This window comes from Salvelinus alpinus, chromosome 25 (assembly GCF_045679555.1).
Source record: "Salvelinus alpinus chromosome 25, SLU_Salpinus.1, whole genome shotgun sequence".
NCBI classification, from domain to species: domain Eukaryota; kingdom Metazoa; phylum Chordata; class Actinopteri; order Salmoniformes; family Salmonidae; genus Salvelinus; species Salvelinus alpinus.
In genome coordinates, this window is record NC_092110.1 from 30790217 (window position 1) to 30813592 (window position 23376).

Sequence of the window (23376 nt, forward strand, 5' to 3'; positions counted from 1 at the left end):
GCCTTCTTCACTCACGCCACCAAACATACCCCCGTAAAACTGACTATCCTACCAATCCTCGACTTTGGCGATGTCATTTACAAAATAGTTTCCAATACTCTACTCAGCAAACTGGATGCAGTCTATCACAGTGCCATCCGTTTTGTCACCAAAGCCCCTTATACCACCCACCACTGCAACCTGTATGCTCTAGTCGGCTGGCCCTCGCTACATATTCGTCGCCAGACCCACTGGCTCCAGGTCATCTATAAGTCTATGCTAGGTAAAGCTCCGCCTTATCTCAGCTCACTGGTCACGATAACAACACCCACCCATAACATGCGCTCCAGCAGGTATATCTCACTGGTCATCCCCAAAGCCAACACCTCCTTTGGCCGCCTCTCCTTCCAGTTCTCTGCTGCCAATGACTGGAACGAATTGCAAAAATCGCTGAAGCTGGAGACTTATATTTCCCTCACTAACTTTAAACATCAGCTATCTGAGCAGCTAAACAATCGCTGCAGCTGTACATAGCCCATCTGTAAATAGCTCTTGCTTTGCTTTATCTTGCTCAGGTCGCAGTTAAATGAGAACTTGTTCTCAACTAGCTTACCTGGTTAAATAAAGGTGAAATAAAATAAAATATATACCACGAACCCTCCGGTGTGCCTTAATACTATTATAAACTGGTTACCAATGTAATTAGAGCAGTAAAAATACATGTTTTGTCATACTTGTGGTATACGGTCTCATATGCCCGGCTGTCAGCCAATCAGCATTCAGAGCTCGAACCACCCAGTTTATAATTAAGCAGTAATGCACGAGGGGGTGTGGTATTTGGCCAATATACTACGGCTAAGGGCTGTTCCCACGCACGACGCATCGAACCACCCAGTTTATAACATACCGTATCCCACGGGTAAGACAAAACATTTATATTTACATTTGCAAAATTATCTTCTATTTTATTTTCATACATTGGTTTTTAGGATATTTTGCAGTTGTATTTTGTCATTGTAATTTATTCCCATCCCTGGAAATACAGTCAAACTAGCTCAAAAGTATCCCACTGTAGAGACTAGCTCAAACTGCAAACCGAAGAATCTGGTTTCCACTAGTTACCACACAGCCACAAATAGCAATATAATAGAAATTCATGAAAACAAAAATGTGATTTTTGGTCTTAATTTAAGGTTAGGGTTAGGCATAAATTTATAGGTGTGATTAAAGGTCATTGTTAGGTTTAAAATCACATGTTAAGAAGGGAAATTGTAGAAATAGGCGGGGTTTAGGGCTGTGGTAACTAGTGACGACCGAAGAATATGTGCCCGCCCCGAGCTAACTACTTCCGCATTGTTGTCACTCCCCCTCCACAGCTACTGTTGACCCTGCTGCATACACGCTTGAAACCACCAACTCATCTGCCATCCCGGGGATACTTGTCTTTTATATCCAGTTTGTTTGCAAGCCAACTTGCGCTGATCTCGTCCTTGCTGCTGTAGGAGTTCTGGCGAGTCCGCAGCCACTGCTGGCCATGGAGCGAGGAAGCAGGTTTTCATTCATGAAGTATGGGACGGCAGCGTCTCTTGCGATGTTTCTGCTGGCGTACTGGTTCCGACCTCCCGGGGAGTCAAGGCTGGATGACCGGCTGGACACGGTGCTGTCCTCCCTGCTGCGGGCTGAAAGCAAAGTGGGGATTAACAACGCCAGACCCAGGGTGGCGATAGGTGAGAATCCTGGATAATCAGCTAGCTAAGCCTAACATCAGTTAGCTAGCTCAATTTAGCCACGTATATTAGTATTATCTCTGGTTTAGGTAACCTTGCTTTGATTCGCAGGAGAGGTGGTGCATTTTGGATGGGGTTCGGGATTGGTATGAAAACTATCTGGTAAAGCAAGCTACACCATCTTTTTATCAAACCATTTTCAAATATTGTGGTTTTATGTAGCTTTAGCTAGCTAGTGAGCCAAATACCATAATAATTAGGGAAGTAGCCTAGCTGGAATGTTTTGTTATCATTGACATTGTCAGTCAGACCCATTTGTTTCTTACTGTTCTTTGTTACATTAACTTGCCAATCCAGTACTGTACAGTAGATGTATTGGGGAAATTTAGTTAGTTGTCGTTGATTTAGGCCTAACTAGTTTTCCATTAACCAGTGATGAACAGCTATCTGTGGACTCTGGGGCAACAAGCATGTGTTATCTCTGCATTTAGGCATAAAAACTCCTTTACACACACTACACACGAGAGAAACCTGAGGTATTTGGAGACTACTGAAGGCAGCCAGTTTTGTAACTGTCACGAGTGTTACCAGTTTTTCTGCATTCTGGCCCCAAAAGCCACTGTTAACTTAGTCAGTTATATCTGCACTGTTAACTCAGTCAGTTATCTCTGCAGACACATGGCTAGACTGAGTAAAGGTTGTGGAGATCTGGACAAGAGTCTGGTATGTGGCCCTGGGTCCAAGGAGTAATGTAGAGATTAGAGACAAGATCACATTTTATGGGTCGCAAACACATATTTAGCAGATGATATTGCGGGTGTAGGAAAAATGCTTGTTTTCCTAGCTCCAGCAGTGCAGTAATATCTATATCACAACAATACACACATTTAAAAGTAAAATAATGGAATTAAGAAATATAGAAATATTAGGATGTGCAATGTTGGAGTCCGGAGTATAAATGTTTGTGTGTGTGATGAGATATATAGACATTATGGACAGTATGTGGATTGAATATGTAGTATATCTTCATAATACGTAGGATAGAATAGTATATGTACTGCAATAGTTAAATAGGATGGCATTGACTAGAATACAGTATATACATATGAAATTAGTAAAACAGTATGTAAACATTATTAGAGTGACCAGTGTTCCATGTCTATGTACATAGGACAGCAGCCTCGACGGTGCAGAGTTGAGTATCTGGGTGGAGGCCGGCTAGTGACAGTGACTAAGTTCAGGAACTGGATGGAGGCCGGCTAGTGATGGCTATTTAACAGTCTGATTGCCTTTGAGATAGAGGCTGTTTTTCAGTCTCTCGATCCCAGCATTGATGCACCTGTACTGACCTCGCCTTCTGGATGATAGCGGGGTGAACAGGCCGTGGCTCGGGTGTTTGATGCCCTTGATGATCTTTTTGGCCTTCCTGTGACATCGGGTGCAGTAGGTGTCCTGGAGAGCAGGAAGTGCGCCCCCGGTGATACGTTGGGCAGACTGCACCACCCTCTGGAGAGCCCTGCTGTTGCGGACGGTCCAGTGCTCGCTAGGCGGTGATACAGCCCAACAGGAATGGGAGACATCATGGCATAGGCCAGACATAACCTCACCCCTCATATACTCAGTATTGCACATCCCCATTTCTCTGAACCTTGAATATAATGCCGTTGCACAACTGTATAATTCAATATCAGTGATTCCTGTACCTTGCACAAGCCTTTTGTTTTACACAGTTAGTTACATGAGTGCAATTACGCTACGTGAGTATACATGAGTCACTTATGAGTGACTTTGCAGTAATGATTGTGTTTTGACAAGGGGGGGGTGCTGACATAGTGAGCTCACTGCAGGGATTGGGGACTGTTGTGCAGGGGGCATCGAATTATGTTCGCTCCAAAATACTGTTACCTTCCTCTCTCTCTGTCTCTGTCTCCAGGTTTGGGGGTTGTGTTGTGATTGTCTACAGTATTAAATACTGTTACCTTCTCCTCTCCCTCCAGGTTTAGGGGGTTGTGTTGTGATTGTCTACAGTATTAAATAATGTTACCTTCCTCTCTCCCTCCAGGTTTAGGGGGTTGTGTAGACATCCTCGTGGACGGGGTGAGGTTGCTGAATAAGATCGGCCTGCCACCCACAGACCAGCCTCTCCATCATGACTACATAGAGAATGCTGATCAGCTGGCAGAGAGCTTCGCTTACTTCTTCGTCCCGGGAGCCGCTGCAGAGTGAGTGGCCAAGCACTGCGTGGTGTTAAATAACTGAAGAGCAAAGGCGCTTAGAAACACACGCGTGTGTGAAACGAAGAGACGAGGGGGGATATTTCTAGTTGAGGAGCAACATGGTGTTAGCAGGGTACACACTCAGTCAAGGTCCTGATACGCTACCACACCTTGTAGACTAAGGCATTCATCATAATTAATAGTCTAACGCCGTTCCTCTCACACCTTCTCATATCAACAATCTTTGGCTTGGACTCCAGTTATCATCCATTTCTGTGTAAAGGGGCAGTCTGCAGCTGCTACATTAATGATACATACAGTGCCTTCAGAAAGTTATACATTGAGAGTTTGTGTCACTGACCTACACACAATACCCCATAATGTCAAAGTGGAGTTATGTACTTAGACATTTTTACAAATTAATTTGAAAGTGAAACGCTGAAATGTCTGAGTATTCAACCCCTTTGTTATGGCAGACCTAAATGCGTTCAACAGTAAAATGTGCTTAATAAGTTGCATGGACTCACTCTGTCTGCAATAATAGTGTTTAACATGATTCTTGAATGACTACCTCATCTCTGCCCCACACATACATATTATCTGTAAGGTCCCTCAGTTGAGCAGTGCATTTCAAACCGATTCAACCACAAAGACCAGGGAGGTTTTCCAATGCCTCGCAAAGAAGGGCACCTATTGGTAGTTGGGTAAACATAGAAAAAGGAAGACATTGAATATCCCTTTGAGCATGGTGAAGTTATTAGTTACACTTTAGATGGTGTATCAATATACCTAGTCACTACAAAGATACAGGCGTCCTTCCTAAATGTTGCCGGAGAGGAAGGAAACCACTCAGGGATTTCATCATAAGGCCAATGGTGACTTCAAAACATTTAGAGTTTAATGGCTGTGATAGGAGAAAACTGAGGATGGATCAACAACATTGTACAATTAACAAAAATATAAACGCAAGAATAAGGGTGTGGATCAGAAAACCAGTCAGTATCTGGTGTGACCACCATTTGCCTCATGCAGCGCAACACACATTTACATAGAGGTGATCAGGCTGTTTATTGTGGCACGTGGAATGTTGTCCTGCTCCTCTTCAATGGCTGTGTGAAGTTGCTGGATATTGGTGGGAACTGGAACACGCTGTCGATCCAGAGCATCCCACACATGCTCAATGGGTGACATGTCTGAGTACGCAGGCCTTGGAAGAACTGGGACATTTTTAGCTTCAAGGAAATGTGTACAGACCTTTGTGACATGGGGCCGTGCATTACCATGCTGAAACAGGAGGTGATGGCGGAGGATGAATGGCACGAAAATTGGCCTCAGGATCTCGTCACCTTATCTCTGTGCATTAAAAATTCTATCAATAAAATGCAATTGTGTTGGTTGTCCGTAGCTTATGCATGCGCATACCACCGCCACCATGGGCACCTGTGTAATGATTATGCTGTTTAATCAGCTTCTTGATATGCCACATCTGTCAGGTGGATGGATTTTCTTGGCAAAGAAGAAATGCTCATTAACTGGGATGTAAACAAATTTGTACACAATTTGAGAGAAATATGCTTTTTATGCATATGAAACATTTCTGGGATCTTTTATTTCAGCTCATGAAACATGGGACCAACACAGCATGTTTTTTGTTGTTCAGTGTAGTTACTCCATAATGCTAACCTGTACAGGATTAAAAAAAAATATTCCAAAACATGCATCCTGTTTGCAACAAGGCATTAAATGAATACTGCAAACAATGTGGCACCGCAATACATGTTTGGGCTAAATCCAATACAACACATTACTGAGTACCACTCTCCATATTTTTAACCATAGTGGTGGATGCATCATGTTATGGGTAACAGTATAGCTTCCGTCCCTCTCCTCACTCCGAACCAGGTACCCTCTGCACACATCAACAACTGACACCCACGAAGCATCGTTACCATCGCGCCACAAAAGCCGCGGCCCTTGCAGAGTAAGGGGAACAACTACTTCAAGGTCTCAGAGCAAGTGACGTCACCGATTGAAACGCTATTAGCGCGCACCACCACTAACTGCACATTTGTGGCCTGCTGGAGGTCATTTTGCAGGGCTCTGGCAGTGCTCCTCCTTGCACAAAGGCGGAGGTAGTGGTCCTACTGCTGGGTTGTTGCCCTCCTACGGCCTCCTCCACGTCTCCTGATGTACTGGCCTGTCTCCTGGTAGCGCCTCCATGCTCTGGACACTACGCTGACAGACACAGCAAACCTTCTTGCCACAGCTCGCATTGATGTGCCATCCTGGATGAGCTGCAATACCTGAGCCACTTGTGTGGGTTGTAGACTCCGTCTCATGCTACCACTAGAGTGAAAGCACCGCCAGCATTCAAAAGTGACCAAAACATCAGCCAGGAAGCATAGGAACTGAGAAGTGGTCTGTGGTCAACCCCTGCAGAACCACTCCTTTATTGGGGGTGTCTTGCTAATTGCCTATAATTTCCACCTTTTGTCTATTCCATTTGCACAACAGCATGTGAAATTTATTGTCAATCAGTGTTGCTTCCTAAGTGGACAGTTTGATTTCACAGAAGTGTGATTGACTTGGAGTTACATTGTGTTGTTTAAGTGTTCCCTTTATTTTTTGGAGCGGTGTATAATAGCATTTTACTTCAATGTTTGTAAACATTGTAAATGTAAACCAACACTGTTTAGCCTCAAAATATGGATAAAACAATTTTGATATCATGGATGGTCAGTCCTTGCATCCATAGATCAGTCTAAGTATTTGAGTGGTTACTCCCTCCCCCACCTTTCTCCAGGCCCCTCCCTCAGATTTTTACCAAAACAGAGGCAGGGTGTCCAGTTTTATTGTTCGAAATGTGGATTGGCCCAACAAGTAGCTAGCTAGCTACCAAACAGGGCTCTGGTTTTCTCTCAATGCTAGCTCCCTTTTCAGTTGCAGTGTAGCGTAGCTATGTGCTCAGTGTGTGGAACTAAGTTGTAATGAAAACAGTCTGAGTTCCTTTCTCACCATGGAGCTGTCAGTCTGTGTATACTGATGCACTGTGGCTTGATGGTACCAGGGTTAGGGGTCACTGACTGACTAATTCTAAATTTCAGGAAGTAAACTGAAATGCCAATTCAATCATTTAAAAAAAAAAATATATAAATCTCAATAAACTGAAAATGAGAAGCTATTTATTTTTTATTTTTTTAAAGGTGAATTTCTTTTCAAATCTCTTCCTGAATTGGGTGACTTCAACTCAAATGACCCCAACCCTGGTTGATACTAATATGTAGAGAAGAGAAAGGCCCAGAGTCATGCAACACAGGTGCTGCCTGGGCTCTACTAACCGTAATCAAACTCTAATCTACCTGATGCTGTGACTCATCCTGTAGGTTAATCTGATTATACTGAGGCCAAGTATGCATCACAAACACACACACTTCTAGGAAGTTTCTGGGTATAGTTTTGTAATGCTTTTTAAGCAGTGATGTTTCTACCTTCTAACCTTCCCTTTTCTGGTACCTCCCTCCCCCACCTCTTCTCTCAGGCGGTTTGTGATGAACAACACCCTGTTCAGTCAGCTGGTCGAGACATCTCGTGAGTTGCCCGGCAACCGCTGGTCCATAGGTGGCAACGCCCCAGTGATGGCTGGTCGAATGGCAACCGAGGGCTGCGACGTGTTGCTAGGGGGGAGCTTTAGCCCTGACTTCGCTGATGTACTGTCCCAGCACATCACAGGTGTGTACACACACACACACACACACACACATACACACACATACAACACACACACACACACATACAACACACACACACACATACAACACACATACAACACACACACACACACATACAACACACACACACACACACATACACACATCAAAGTTACATACCTAATATCTCCCTCCTTGATTCCATCCCCCACCTCTCACCCCTCTCGCTGTTTGTCCAGTTGCAGGTAATGTGGTGGAGGAGCCTGATATCCATCTGATCCTGGAGTACCCATCCGGAGCCACCTGGGGCCAGTACACCGCCCGCAGGGCCAACAGGTGTGTGTCTGCCCAACAGGTGTGTGTGTGCGCATATCTATGTGTGGATCTACTAGTGATGCATCTTATACTGGTACCACTGTAATATCACGGTACCAAAACGTCATGATACTTATGATACCAACATTTTAAAATACGTACAAAAAAGATTGCAGTTTTGAAAGTGCAGTAACTACAGTTGACTGTGGTATTTTGGACACAGTAATTGCAGAATAACTGTAGTGTAATGCAGTTGAACTGCAGTTATACTGCACCTAAACTGTAGTTACGCTGCAAAATTACTGCACTAAAAAACCTGCTTCTCTCAGCATCCCCTACCAGCCCTCACTCGTCTGCTTTTCTCAGCATCCCCTACCAGCCCTCACTCGCCTGCTTCTCTCAGCATCCCCTACCAGCCCTCACTCGTCTGCTTTTCTCAGCATCCCCTACCAGCCCTCACCCGCCTGCTTCTCTCAGCATCCCCTACCAGCCCTCACTCAGCTGCTTCTCTCAGCATCCCCCACCAGCCCTCACTCAACTGCTTCCCTCAGCATCCCCTACCAGCCCCACACTCGCCTGCTTCTCTCAGCATCCCCTACCAGCCCTCACGCGCCTGCTTCTCTCAGCATCCCCTACCAGCCCTCACTCGCCTGCTTCTCTCAGCATCCCCCACCAGCCCTCACTCACCTGCTGCTCTCAGCATCCCCCACCAGCCCTCACTCACCTGCTGCTCTCAGCATCTCCCACCAGCCCTCACTCACCTGCTTCTCTCAGCATCTCCCACCAGCCCTCACTCACCTGCTTCTCTCAGCATCTCCCACCAGCCCTCACTCACCTGCTGCTCTCAGCATCTCCCACCAGCCCTCACTCAGCTGCTTCCCACAGCATCCCCTACCAGCCCACACTCACCTGCTTCTCTCAGCATCCCCTACCAGCCCACACTCAGCTGCTTCCCACAGCATCCCCTACCAGCCCACACTCACCTGCTTCTCTCAGCATCCCCTACCAGCCCACACTCAGCTGCTTCCCACAGCATCCCCTACCAGCCTACACTCATCTGCTTCTCTCAGCATCCCCTACCAGCCCACACTCAGCTGCTTCCCACAGCATCCCCTACCAGCCCACACTCACCTGCTTCTCTCAGCATCCCCTACCAGCCCTCACTCGCCTGCTTCCCACAGCATCCCCCACCAGCCCTCACTCACCTGCTGCTCTCAGCATCTCCCACCAGCCCTCACTCACCTGCTGCTCTCAGCATCTCCCACCAGCCCTCACTCACCTGCTGCTCTCAGCATCTCCCACCAGCCCTCACTCACCTGCTGCTCTCAGCATCTCCCACCAGCCCTCACTCACCTGCTGCTCTCAGCATCTCCCACCAGCCCTCACTCACCTGCTGCTCTCAGCATCTCCCACCAGCCCTCACTCACCTGCTGCTCTCAGCATCTCCCACCAGCCCTCACTCACCTGCTGCTCTCAGCATCTCCCACCAGCCCTCACTCACCTGCTGCTCTCAGCAACTCCCACCAGCCCTCACTCACCTGCTGCTCTCAGCATCTCCCACCAGCCCTCACTCACCTGCTGCTCTCAGCATCTCCCACCAGCCCTCACTCACCTGCTGCTCTCAGCATCTCCCACCAGCCCTCACTCACCTGCTGCTCTCAGCAACTCCCACCAGCCCTCACTCACCTGCTGCTCTCAGCATCTCCCACCAGCCCTCACTCACCTGCTGCTCTCAGCATCTCCCACCAGCCCTCACTCACCTGCTGCTCTCAGCATCTCCCACCAGCCCTCACTCACCTGCTGCTCTCAGCATCTCCCACCAGCCCTCACTCAGCTGCTTCCCACAGCATCCCCTACCAGCCCTCACTCGCCTGCTTCTCTCCGTCTGCCCTTCATGCACGTCTATTCCTCAGTCAGAGTTTGATATATCATTTAGCTGTTATGGCGAGCGGGGATCCAGACCCTCATGAGTCTTCTGTTAGATTTGTACATTTTGTTAAATTGGAGCAGCGAGCAATGTTGATACGTTGTATCATTTCATGGCCTGTTATAACTGAGAGCACAGTCTGAGTAGACTGCAAGTTCACTGTCATGCAGCCTCTGAGTGTCAGAGAGGGAAAGGCATGCTTTACAGCAAAGAAATTACTTGTCTCTTGCCTAAACGGTTAAAAGAATATGACTCATATTAACGGAGGGGACGTTTTTTCATTATATCAGGATTCGCACGCATTTGAAATAATTTCACAAACCATGTTTAAAACTAATCCCAGGTCGCTCATTTTTGGTTTGATAACAAACAACATTGTTCAGTCATGATACCTAGCTAGCTAACAACCTGGTAACTTGACAGTAGGTTTAGGCACATTTGATTTATACAGGAAGAAAGGAAAAGGGTCTGCTACTCATGAGATGTGCTTCAAAAGGTAGGATTCATATAGGCCTAATGGAAGCCTAAACTATATCAAAAATCTATTTCTGCTGCTCCTTCAATTCTTTTTGGTGCCCAACATTTTAAAAGTAGGGAGCAGTGTGTGTGTTTGTGGGAGAGCGAGGGTGTTGTGTTTTTATGAGTGAGGGAGACAGTGGGTGTCTGTGTTAACTGAAGAGTAAAGGTTTCATGCAGTGCTTTCCCCCTTACTGACAATGATATGCAGATCATTATGCAGTGTTTTCCCCTTACTGACAATGATATGCAGATCATTATGCAGTGCTTTCCCCTTACTGACAATGACATGCAGATCATTATGCAGTGTTTTACCCTTACTGACAATGATATGCAGATCATTATGCAGTGCTTTCCCCTTACTGACAATGATATGCAGATCATTATGCAGTGTTTCCCCTTACATGCATAATGATCTGCATATCATTGTCAGTATGTCACAGGAAGTTGGTGACACCTTAATTGGGAAGGGCGGGCTCGTGGTAATAGCTGTTGCAGAATGAGTGAAATGGTATCAAACGCACGGTTTCTATGTGTTTGATGCCATTCCATTTGCGTTGTTCCTTGTTCCAGCTATTATTATGAGCCGTCCTTCCTTCAGCAGCCTCCCCTGATGTATTTTCCTCCAGCCAAATTGCAGGTAGGCCTTTGCAAAGATGAGCAAATCAGCCATTCTATGCAGTATTCTACTGAACATTGTGACATTAAATTCAATGTGTTGTATTGAGTAGAAGTGTGAATTTCAATGACATGTTTTTGGAGAATGTTTAGAAAACATGAACAAGCGTTTGGGAGACTGGGTGAAGAGGATGTTTAATTTTTCTTACCGTGGTATCGCGATACTACTCGCCCACAGGTCGAAGTGTTTGTTGATAGGCTGTGGCCAATACGCATAGGCTGTCATGTTCGGACCGATGCCGACATGAGGCGCCTAAAAATTGTAGCCGAATTTGAATAGGCTAAACGGCAGTCATGTTTGACAAATATAATTTAGGATCATTATTAGTACACTACATGACCAAAAGTACACTTGTCATTGCGCGTGGTGATCTTAGGCTTGTGTGCGGCTGCTCGGCCATGGAAACCCATTTCATGAGGCTCCCGACGGAACAGTACTTGTGCTGAAATTGCTTCCAGGGGCATTTTGGACTCGGTCGAGAGTGTTGAAACCCGAGGATAGACGATTTTTACGTGCTTCAGCACTCGGCGGTCCCGTTCTGTGAGCTTGTGAGGCCTACCACTTCGCGGCTGATCTGTTGTTGCTCTTAGACGTTTCCACTTCACAATAACACCCTTACAGTTGACCCGAGCAGCTCTAGCAGGGCAGACATTTGACGAACTGACTTGTTAGAAAGGTGGCATCCTATGACTGTGCCACGTTGAAAGACACTGAGCTCTTCAGTAAGGCTATTCTACTGGCAATGTTTGACTATGGAGTCACCTCTCAGTAGTGGGTGTGGCTGGAATAGCCGAATCCACTCATTTGAAGGGGTATCCACATACTTTTGTATGTACAGTGCCTTTGGAAAGTATTCAGACCCCTTGACTTTTTCAACATTTTGTTACGTTAGTCTTATTCTAAAATTTATTAAATAGTTTTTTCCCCTCATCAGTCTACCACAATACCCCATAATGACAAAGCAAAAACTGGTTTTAAGATGTTTTTGCAAATGTATTAAAAATAAAACACTATCACATTTACATAAGTATTCAGACCCTTTACTCAGTACTTTGTTGAAGGACCTTTGGCAGCGATTACAGCCTAGTCTTCTTGGGTATGACACTACAAGCTTGGCACACCTGTATTTGGGGAGTTTCTCCCATTTATTTTCTGCAGATCTCCTTCAGCTCTGTCAGGTTGGATGGGGAGCATTGCTGCACAGCTTTTTTCAGGTCTCTCCAGAGATGTTCGATCAGGGCTCTGGCTGGGCCACTCAAGGACATTGAGACTTGTCCTGAAGCCACTCCTGCGTTGTCTTGGCTTTGTGCTTAGGGTCGTTGTCCTTTTGGAAGGTGAACCTTTGCCCCATTCTGAGGTCCTGAGCGCTCTGGAGCAAGTTTTCATCAAGGATCTCTGTACTTTGCTCCGGTCATCTTTGCCTCAATCCTGACTAGTCTCCCAGTCCCTGCCACTGAAAAACATCCCCACAAAATGATGCTGCAACCACCATGTTTCACCGTTGGGATGGTGCCAGGTTTCCTCCAGACGTGACGCTTGGCATTCAGGCCAAAGAGTTCAATCTTGGTTTCATCAGACCAGAGAATCTTGTTTCTCATGGTTTGAGAGTCCTTTGCCTTTTGGCAAACTCCAAGCGGGCTGTCATGTGCCTTTTACTGAGGAGTGGCTTCCGTCTGGCCATCTACCATAAAGGCCTGATTGGTGGAGTGCTGCAGAGATGGTTGTCCTTCTGGAAGGTTCTCCCATCTCCACAGAGGAACTCTGGAGCTCTGTCGAAGTGAACATCGGGTTCTTGGTCACCTCCCTGACCAAGGCCCTTCTTCCCTGATTGCTCAGTTTGGCCGGGTGGCGAGGAAGAGTCTTGGAAGAGTCTTGGTGGTTCCAAACTTCTTCCATTTAAGAATGAGGCCACTGTGTTCTTGGAGACCTTCAATGCTGCAGACATTTTTTGGTATCCTTCCCCAGACATAATCTTGTCTTGGAGCTCTACAGACAATTCCTTTGACCTCATGGCTTGGTTTTTGCTTTACATTTACATTTAAGTCATTTAGCAGACGCTCTTATCCAGAGCGACTTACAAGTTGGTGCATTCACCTTATGATGTCCAGTGGAACAACCACTTTACAATAGTGCATCTAACTCTAAGGGGGGGGGGGGGGGTTAGAAGGATTACTTTATCCTATCCTAGGTATTCCTTAAAGAGGTGGGGTTTCAGGTGTCTCCGGAAGGTGGTGATTGATTCCGCTGACCTGGCGTCGTGGGGGAGTTTGTTCCACCATTGGGGTGCCAGAGCAGCGAACAGTTTTGACTGGGCTGAGCGGGAGCTGTACTTCCTCAGAGGTAGGGAGGCGAGCAGGCCAGAGGTGGATGAACGCAGTGCCCTTGTTTGGGTGTAGGGCCTGATCAGAGCCTGAAGGTACGGAGGTGCCGTTCCCCTCACAGCTCCGTAGGCAAGCACCATGGTCTTGTAGCGGATGCGAGCTTCAACTGGAAGCCAGTGGAGAGAGCGGAGGAGCGGGGTGACGTGAGAGAACTTGGGAAGGTTGAACACCAGACGGGCTGCGGCGTTCTGGATGAGTTGTAGGGGTTTAATCGCACAGGCAGGGAGCCCAGCCAACAGCGAGTTGCAGTAATCCAGACGGGAGATGACAAGTGCCTGGATTAGGACCTGCGCCGCTTCCTGTGTGAGGCAGGGTCGTACTCTGCGAATGTTGTAGAGCATGAACCTACAGGAACGGGTCACCGCCTTGATGTTGGTTGAGAACCACAGGGTGTTGTCCAGGATCACGCCAAGGTTCTTAGCGCTCTGGGAGGAGGACACAATGGAGTTGTCAACCGTGATGGCAAGATCATGGAACGGGCAGTCCTTCCCCGGGAGGAAGAGCAGCTCCGTCTTGCCGAGGTTCAGCTTGAGGTGGTGATCCGTCATCCACACTGATATGTCTGCCAGACATGCAGAGATGCGATTCGCCACCTGGTTATCGGAAGGGGGAAAGGAGAAGATTAATTGTGTGTCGTCTGCATAGCAATGATAGGAGAGACCATGTGAGGATATGACAGAGCCAAGTGACTTGGTGTATAGCGAGAATAGGAGAGGGCCTAGAACAGAGCCCTGGGGGACACCAGTGGTGAGAGCACGTGGTGCGGAGACAGATTCTCGCCACGCCACCTGGTAGGATCGACCTGTCAGGTAGGACGCAATCCAAGCGTGGGCCGCGCCGGAGATGCCCAACTCGGAGAGGGTGGAGAGGAGGATCTGATGGTTCACAGTATCAAAGGCAGCCGATAGGTCTAGAAGGATGAGAGCAGAGGAGAGAGAGTTAGCTTTAGCAGTGTCGGAGCGCCTCCGTGACACAGAGAAGAGCAGTCTCAGTTGAATGACTAGTCTTAACCTGACTGATTTGGATCAAGAAGGTCATTCTGAGAGAGATAGCAGGAGAGCTGGCCAAGGACGGCACGTTCAAGAGTTTTGGAGAGAAAAGAAAGAAGGGATACTGGTCTGTAGTTGTTGACATCAGAGGGATCGAGTGTAGGTTTTTTCAGAAGGGGTGCAACTCTTGCTCTCTTGAAGGCGGAAGGGACGTAGCCAGCGGTCAAGGATGAGTTGATGAGCGAGGTGAGGTAAGGGAGAAGGTCTCCGGAAATGGTCTGGAGAAGAGAGGAGGGGATAGGGTCAAGCGGGCAGGTTGTTGGGCGGCCGGCCGTCACAAGACGCGAGATTTCATCTGGAGAGAGAGGGGAGAAAGAGGTCAAAGCACAGGGTAGGGCAGTGTGAGCAGAACCAGCGGTGTCGTTTGACTTAGCAAACGAGGATCGGATGTCGTCGACCTTCTTTTCAAAATGGTTGACGAAGTCATCCGCAGAGAGGGAGGAGGGGGAGGAGGATTCAGGAGGGAGGAGAAGGTGGCAAAGAGCTTCCTAGGGTTAGAGGCAGATGCTTGGAATTTAGAGTGGTAGAAAGTGGCTTTAGCAGCAGAGACAGAAGAGGAGAATGTAGAGAGGAGGGAGTGAAAGGATGCCAGGTCCGCAGGGAGGCGGGTTTTCCTCCATTTCCGCTCGGCTGCCCGGAGCCCTGTTCTGTGAGCTCGCAATGAGTCGTCGAGCCACGGAGCAGGAGGGGAGGACCGAGCCGGCCTGGAGGATAGGGGACATAGAGAGTCAAAGGATGCAGAAAGGGAGGAGAGGAGGCAGAATCAGGAGATAGGTTGGAGAAGGTTTGAGCAGAGGGAAGAGATGATAGGATGGAAGAGGAGAGAGTAGCGGGGGAGAGAGAGCGAAGGTTGGGACGGCGCGATACCATCCGAGTAGGGGCAGTGTGGGAAGTGTTAGATGAGAGCGAGAGGGAAAAGGATACAAGGTAGTGGTCGGAGACTTGGAGGGGAGTTGCAATGAGATTAGTGGAAGAACAGCATCTAGTAAAGATGAGGTCAAGCGTATTGCCTGCCTTGTGAGTAGGGGGGGAAGGTGAGAGGGTGAGGTCAAAAGAGGAGAGGAGTGGAAAGAAGGAGGCAGAGAGGAATGAGTCAAAGGTAGACGTGGGGAGGTTAAAGTCACCCAGAACTGTGAGAGGTGAGCCATCCTCAGGAAAGGAGCTTATCAAGGCGTCAAGCTCATTGATGAACTCTCCAAGGGAACCTGGGGGGCGATAAATGATAAGGATGTTAAGCTTGAAAGGGCTGGTAACTGTGACAGCATGGAATTCAAAGGAGGCGATAGACAGATGGGTCAGGGGAGAAAGAGAGAATGTCCACTTGGGAGAGATGAGGATCCCAGTGCCACCACCCCGCTGACCAGAAGCTCTCGGGGTGTGCGAGAACACGTGGGCAGACGAGGAGAGAGCAGTAGTAGTAGCAGTGTTATCTGTGGTAATCCATGTTTCCGTCAGTGCCAAGAAGTCGAGGGACTGGAGGGAAGCATAGGCTGAGATGAACTCTGCCTTGTTGGCCGCAGATCGGCAGTTCCAGAGGCTGCCGGAGACCTGGAACTCCACGTGGGTCGTGCGCGCTGGGACCACCAGGCAGCGGCCACGCGGTGTGAAGCGTTTGTGTGGTCTGTGCAGAGAGGAGAGAAGAGGGATAGACAGACACATAGTTGACAGGCTACAGAAGAGGCTACGCTAATGCAAAGGAGATTGGAATGACAAGTGGACTACACGTCTCGAATGTTCAGAAAGTTAAACTTACGTTGCAAGAAATCTTATTGACTAAAATGATACAGTGCTGCTGAAGTAGGCTAGCTAGCAGTGGCTGCGTTGTTGACTTAGTTTGAAAGTGTAGCTGGCTAGGTAGCCTCGGTAACTGGCTAGGTAACCTCGACAATTACTCAAAACTACACAATTATCTTGACAGCAAAGACAACTATGTAGCTAGCTAACACTACACTAACCAAGTCGTTCCGTTGTAATGTAATAGTCTCTACAGTGCTGCTATTCGGTAGACGGTAGACGTTGGCTAGCTGGCTAGCTGCTGGCTAGCTAGCAGTGTTTCCTACGTTAAGAGGGACGACAAATAGCTGGCTAGCTAACCTCGGTGAATTACGATAATCACTCTAAACTAAACTACACAATTATCTTGGAAACGAGGACAGCAAAGACAACTATGTAGCTAGCTAACACTACACTAATCAAGTCGTTCCGTTGAATGTAATAGTTTCTACAGTGCTGCTATTCGGTAGACGGTGGACTTTGGCTAGCTGCTGGCCAGATAGCAGTGTTGACTACGTTAGGACGACGAATTACGATAATTACGATAATTACGCTAAACTACACAATTATCTTTGATACAAAGACGGCTATGTAGCTAGCTAAAAAGAATTGCTAAGATCAGACAAATCAAACCGTTGTACTATAATGAAATGTAATGAAAAGTAATACTACCAGCGGTGCGAAGTGCGAAATGCGACCACTCGCTCCAACCCGGAAGTACTACATGCTTTGACATGCACTGTCAACTGTGGGACCTTATATAGATCGGTGTGTGCCTTTCCAAATCATGTCCAATCAATTGAATTTACCACAGGTGAACTCTAATCAAGTTGTAGGAACACATTAAGGATGATCAATGGGAACAGGATGCACCTGAGCCCAATTTCGAGTATCATAGCAAAGGGTCTGAATACTTATGTAAATAAGGTATTTGTTTTATTTTTTATTTTTTTTAAACAGGAGGTATTCTTTTTCTAAACCAGGTTTCACTTTGTCATTTATGAGATATTGTGTGTAGATTAGTGAGGATTTGAATCCATTTTAGAATAAGGCTGTAACGTAACAAAATGTGGAAAAAGTGAAGGGGTCTGAATACTGTCTATACTTGAGGCAGTGTTCATTCTGATAGGAGAGAATGTCACCCACCTTGCAATCTGAGCAGAGGCAGTCAACATTTTGAAACTATTGAACCAGAAACTTAAGTGTTTAAAACATGGATGTTTTTTGTCATTTTATGAGGTATGTCTTACCTTGTTCCAACCATAGGAATGTTAAGGGTATTCTTTTATAAACACTTCCTCATATGCCATTGAAACCAGTATTTCTCTCGTTCTCAACATTCTTTCGATGTCCAGCAGCCAAAGACACAGTCCTAGTCATTAACAACCCACGCTTGTTGTTGCATCTTTAGATCTTCCCTCTTTCTACAATTCTGAAGGATATTTTCATCTGTCATATGAAACCACTTGCATTTGCAGTACACTTTTGAGAACGGTGTTTTCCGGCTAATTGCGTTTTCAAACATTTGTGCTTATAGCCTACTGCCGTGTCGCATTGCTGCGTTTATAATGTGAAGAAATAGCTTATCAACATTCAGCTAAACGTTCTGATCTGTTGCATCAGCGTCATTTGCACCAATAGAATAGGTGCAATGCATGTGAGAAGGACCCGATCACATGACGAGCATTGGCTAATAAGAATTTAGATATCTGAGAGCGCCATGTGAGTGAGAGGTGCTTCGGAACTCAGCGATTGGCAGGCGGGAGAAGGGAATTCATTATTATATTCAGCCCAAGGGCACAATGGCCACAAGGCATAGATTCTTTTAGGGGGAATTATGGACACACAAGGGCGTCGATGCCGGGAAATTCGAGGCCTGACGTAGCTGTAATATAGTCCATTATGACCGTTGCCTTGTGCCACTAACGTATGTGAGTGTGTGTGTGCAGGTACATAGTCCACAGCGATGACCATAACCCATACCTAGCGTCACTGGAGGACTTTGAGGATAAGCTGCAGGACTTCCATCCTGACCTGCTGGTGATGGGCGGGCTCCAAATGATGGACAGCTTCCCCTTCCGACAGGGTGAGGGGATACTTCGCCACCTTGTCCGCCACTAAGCTCGGTCTCCAATAGGGAGGCCTGGGCCCGTATCCACAAAGCCTTTGAGTAGGAGTGTTGTTTTAGGATCAGCTTTATCTTTTAGATCAAAATGAATAAGATTACATGGACAGGCGGGGACCTGATCCTGAATCAGCACTTCTACTCTGAGACGCTTTGTGGATACTGGCTCGGAGGTGTTTTCAGAGCAGTGCTGGTTCCCATTGAGTAACAGACTGTTGGTATTTTAGTGGTTTGTGTTGCTGTGAGGGAGATTGAGGGGAGGGTTGTTTTCCAGTGATGTGCAGACTGTTGGTATTAAAGGGGATTAACATGCCTGCCTCTATACAGTAGCTCTGTAGCCTCAGACACACAGGCCACTGGCCCTCAGTCGGCGTGGGAAAGCACATACCAGGAGTGTTTGTGTGTTGCGGTGCATCCAATGTTGTGTCAACAGGCCTTTGTGATGTCAGGCTGGTTTAACTACTTTTGCTAATATATCTTTCGCTCTCTCTTCAGGTGAGAGGAAACACCTGCTCTCTCGGCTGGGCAATCTCCTCTCCTCCTCCTCCCCTCGGACGGGCGTCCATTTTGAGATGGCCAGCTTCGTGGATGAGGGTCTAATGGGGGACCTGCTGCGTCTGGTCCTGCCCAATGCCGACTCCCTGGGGATGAACGAGCAGGAGCTGCCCAACCTGCTCAGCCTGTTGAGGGGCTCTAACGTCACCGTACTCTCTGACCCTAACCCCCGCGTTGCTACCGTCCTCGACCAGATGAGGGAGCTCTACCGCCTGGTCAACCAGCACTACCGCGATGCTAATGAGGATAGCGGCGTGGACGCTAATGCAGCTAGCGCTAAGGGCCGGCCGCTGTCCAGGCTCCACGTGCACACGTTGGCGTTCCAGGCCATGATCGTGACGCGTGGCTCCCAGTGGAAGAACACCATGTCGGCCGTGGCCAAGGCCTCGCTTACCGCCAACCGCCACGTGTGCGGCTCGCCGGACATCGACCCCAGCAAGGCGCGGCTCATCATGGACGAGTCATTCTCTGTGAGCCGGCAGGAGGGCAGCCAGCGGATCCCTCTAGAGGAGACCAGGCCTGTCAGCTGCTGGGACGAGGATGACTATGAGATCTGTGTGGCGCCCAACCTGGTGTGCACAGATGTTTACCAGACTGCAGGGGGAGGGGACAACATCTCTGCCGCAGGACTGGTGCTGCAGATCTGAGCCAACTTTAGGGACCAACGGCTAACTCTAACAAAGAGATCCCCTAACATGTGAAGTCTTTTATCATTCTGGTTTTAGGTGTGTTTATTGTGTTGCCGGTGCAATGCAAACGCTGGGTGCAGTGTGTTTGGCAGGGCTGAGCCTACTCCTCTTCTGTGCTTTTAGTTGTCCTCTGCCTCCTCTCCCCCCTCTCCTCCTGTATTCCTCTTTCTCCTGTCCTCTGCCTCCTCTCCCCCCTCCTGTGCTCCTCTTTCTCCTGTCCTCTCTCTGAGCAGTATGACCTGACACATCCACACACACTCATACACTCACTCATTCCATCAGGTGGAGCTCATATCATATGGGACCTATTTCCTCAACCAGGGCCACGTTCCGTAGCCAAATATTGCAGATAAAAATACCACGAATAGAACCGACGTGATTCCTTACTCTACATGTCAGAGGCATATTTGTTCTACATAGAAATATGCTATCTGAATATCCAAAATGTTGCGTCCTACTGAACGCCCCCCTCATGTGGTTTTTCCTTTGACATGTGTTAAGGTCCAGACACTGATCACATACACGTGACACATCCACTCCCTGCAGAGCATTACATAAATACATATCTGGTGTCCATAGTTATTCCATTCTGTCCCAGGATATCCAGGCACAAAACAAACATTCCATCAGTTTCACCATTTCAGCCAACAACATTCTATTGTTTTTCCTCAAGGGAATTTTCAATCGTTTTTTCTCAAGGGAACGTTCAATTGTTTTCTCTCAGGGGAAAGCTTTTGATTGATATCTGACTGTTTTCATGTTAACCTGATTTAGAGCTGGTGGCATATGGGCCTTTATCTCATGTGTCTAGCTAAGCAGTAGAAAACGGAATTTAAATGTTAGCTCAGTGTTGCGTGATGATTCTTCCTCAGTCTGTCCTGTACACATAATGCATTGTAATGTTGTCGTCTTCAGTCTGAATACTATGTAATGATTGAAGACAACCAAAGGGAGTGTTTCTCTGTTATGTCTGTAATGTGGAAGAGAAACTTTTTTACCCTTAACATGAGCATGTATTCTTCTCATAACCTCCTCACTCTCCGTATACTGCCTGCATCCTATCATATCATTGAGTCATACACACATTAGGCGCTTACGTTGTGTGTTTGAATGATTATTGCATGGGCCACATACAAGGCGCTTTGGATAAAAGCATCTGCAAATTAAGTATGATATATCAGCCAAACAAGTTTGTGTCATTTAGATGTACTCTCTGCAGAACAGCCCATATGATCTCTTTACCTTGGCATATGATCTCTTTACCTTGGCATATGATCTCTTTACCTGGGCCCATATTCATAAAGCTTCTCGGAGTAGGAGTAATAATCTAGGATCAGTTATCTTTTAGCTCATAGGCAATTGATTAAGTTTACATGGACCGGGGTTAACCTGATCCTAGATCAGCACTTCTACTATGGAACTCCTTATGAATACAGGCCCTGTTCTGAAGGGAGACTGGGTGCATCCTAACAGTCTAAAGTGGCTTTCTCTCCTTGTTTCCTTTATTTAATTGGCACTGATCAGAAAGAACTACATCTATCCCCAATCATATAAGTTGAGATGAGTGCAGATGGAAGGGAGGAAGCCACTGTGTACTACTGACATGCAGCATGAAGCCTGTAGGCTTGACAGGGTTCCTCCACTGTCCTCTTAAGGCGGCTGCATTTATTTCCAGACAGAACACCATGCCACTCCAAGCTGAGTCCACCCCTCTGGGTGACTGACGTGCGTGCGTGTGTTCCTGCTTCTCGGCAACTGCTTGTGCGTATGTATTTGCGTGAGTGTCCATGCTTTCAGAATATATTTGTGCGAGTGAATGAATGTGTGTGTTGCTCTGGCCAGCTGATGTAATTGTTGTCTCAGGGATTAGCTGACCTGTGCTGTTAAGGAGGTGTGGAATATCTGGAGGCTAGACACTTCCAGATGGATCGCAGTACATGGAAGGAAGGATGGCTCATGGCCAGGTGAATTGGTTTGTTCTGAGTGACTTGGGCGAAATAAAGAAAACACATTCCATCTTCTGGTGTCTATCCTGTCTGTTATTTACAGAAAGTTATTTTCAGCTCATCCAAGCCATGTCTGAAATTGTCAAACCCACAATGAGGACACACTTAAAGGGTAGACCCTTTTCATTGGTGTGTTGAAAGATACTGAGCCATTATTGAATGAGATTTTCTAGATTTGTGAAATTAATGCTATTTGGCGACATCTGCTGTTCTGATTGTTGGGAATTTATTCAAGCTGCCATCAATCAAAATCAACATAGGTCACTACTTTTCAAATGTTTAGTTTACATGGTTACACAAATACTCCCGAGTCGATATTCACGTAATAATAAGGAATACCCCTCGACCACGCCCGCAATTTGGGGATAAAACATTTTCAATTGACCCCCATTGTAAAAGAGACAACTTTTTTTGTAATACTGAAATAACAAAACATGCCGAAAGCTGATATGTTGTTCAATGTAATATTACACTGAACAAAAAATATAAACGCAACTTGCAAAATTTTCAAAGATTATACTGAGCTACAGTTCACATAAGGAAATCAGTCAATTGAAATCAATGAATTAGGTCCTAATCTATGGATGTCACATGACTGGGAATAGAGATATGCATCTGTTGGACACAGACGCCTTTTAAAACAGGTCGGGGTGTGGATCAGAAAACCAGTCAGTATCTGGTGGGACCACCATTTGCCTCATGCAGGCGCCACATCTTCGCATAGAGTTGATCAGGCTGTTGGTCCACTCCTCTCCCATAGGGTGGCCCACAATTGGCCCAGTGTCGTCCGGGTTATGGGTTGGCCTGCGTAGGATATATACTACAGGTGAGTCTTGGAGAGGAGGGGTAGGATTACCTGGTATATACTACAGGTGAGTCTTGGAGAGGAGGGGTAGGATTACCTGGTATATACTACAGGTGAGTCTTGGAGGAGGGGGTAGGATTACCTGGTATAGTGCAGGAGACAATGTCATGGTTATCCAAATCTAGGGACAGGCCCGCTGGCCAAAAACTGGTTTAAAAAATATATGTGATGACATTGAATCAACGTGGAAAACCAGTTGGATTTGCAAAAAGTAATCAACGTAAGGGCATTTCATATTTTTTCACACAACTTTTAACCTAAATCCAATGACGGTAAATATTTTTTTGTTGATTTCACGCCAGTTGACAACTCAATCAAATGTAAATCAAAACTACACGTAAAAATACTTACCTAATGCACAATGTTCAGTTAATGTTGGTTTGCCTGTTGAATATTAGGGGAGACAGTCCTTTCTTCTTGGTCCAAAATACTCCTGATGAAGTGATGTTCACTGAAGTAGTTTAAACCTACAGTGGGGCAAAAAAGTATTTAGTCAGCCACCAATTGTGCAAGTTCTCCCACTTAAAAAGATGAGAGGGGCCTGTAATTTTCATCATAGGTACACTTCAACTATGACAGACAAAATGAGGGAAAAAAATCCAGAAAATCACATTGTAGGCTTTTTAATGAATTTATTTGCAAATTATGGTGGAAAATAAACTTTTGTTATTGACCAAATACTTATCTCAATACTTTGTTATATACCCTTTGTTGGCAATGACAGAGGTCAAACGTTTTCTGTAAGTCTTCACAAGGTTTTCACACACCGTTGCTGGTATTTTGGCCCATTCCTCCATGCAGATCTCCTCTAGAGCAGTGATGTTTTGGGGCTGTTGCTGGGCAACACGGACTTTCAACTCCCTCCAA

At 46.7% G+C, this 23376-nt stretch overlaps 1 protein-coding gene across 1 annotated transcript; it reads left to right on the forward strand.

The window, feature by feature from the left end:
- Nucleotides 1–815: 815 nt before the first annotated feature.
- On the forward strand, nt 816–20642 carry LOC139553784 (ADP-dependent glucokinase-like). The gene is made up of 7 exons (XM_071366447.1): nt 816–898; nt 1356–1706; nt 3769–3928; nt 7461–7651; nt 7869–7965; nt 18219–18355; nt 18890–20642. The coding sequence occupies exons 2-7, from the start codon at nt 1514–1516 to the stop codon at nt 19594–19596; spliced, it is 1485 nt and encodes a 494-aa protein (XP_071222548.1). The 5' UTR covers nt 816–898; nt 1356–1513; the 3' UTR covers nt 19597–20642.
- The last annotated feature ends 2734 nt before the right edge of the window (nt 20643–23376 follow it).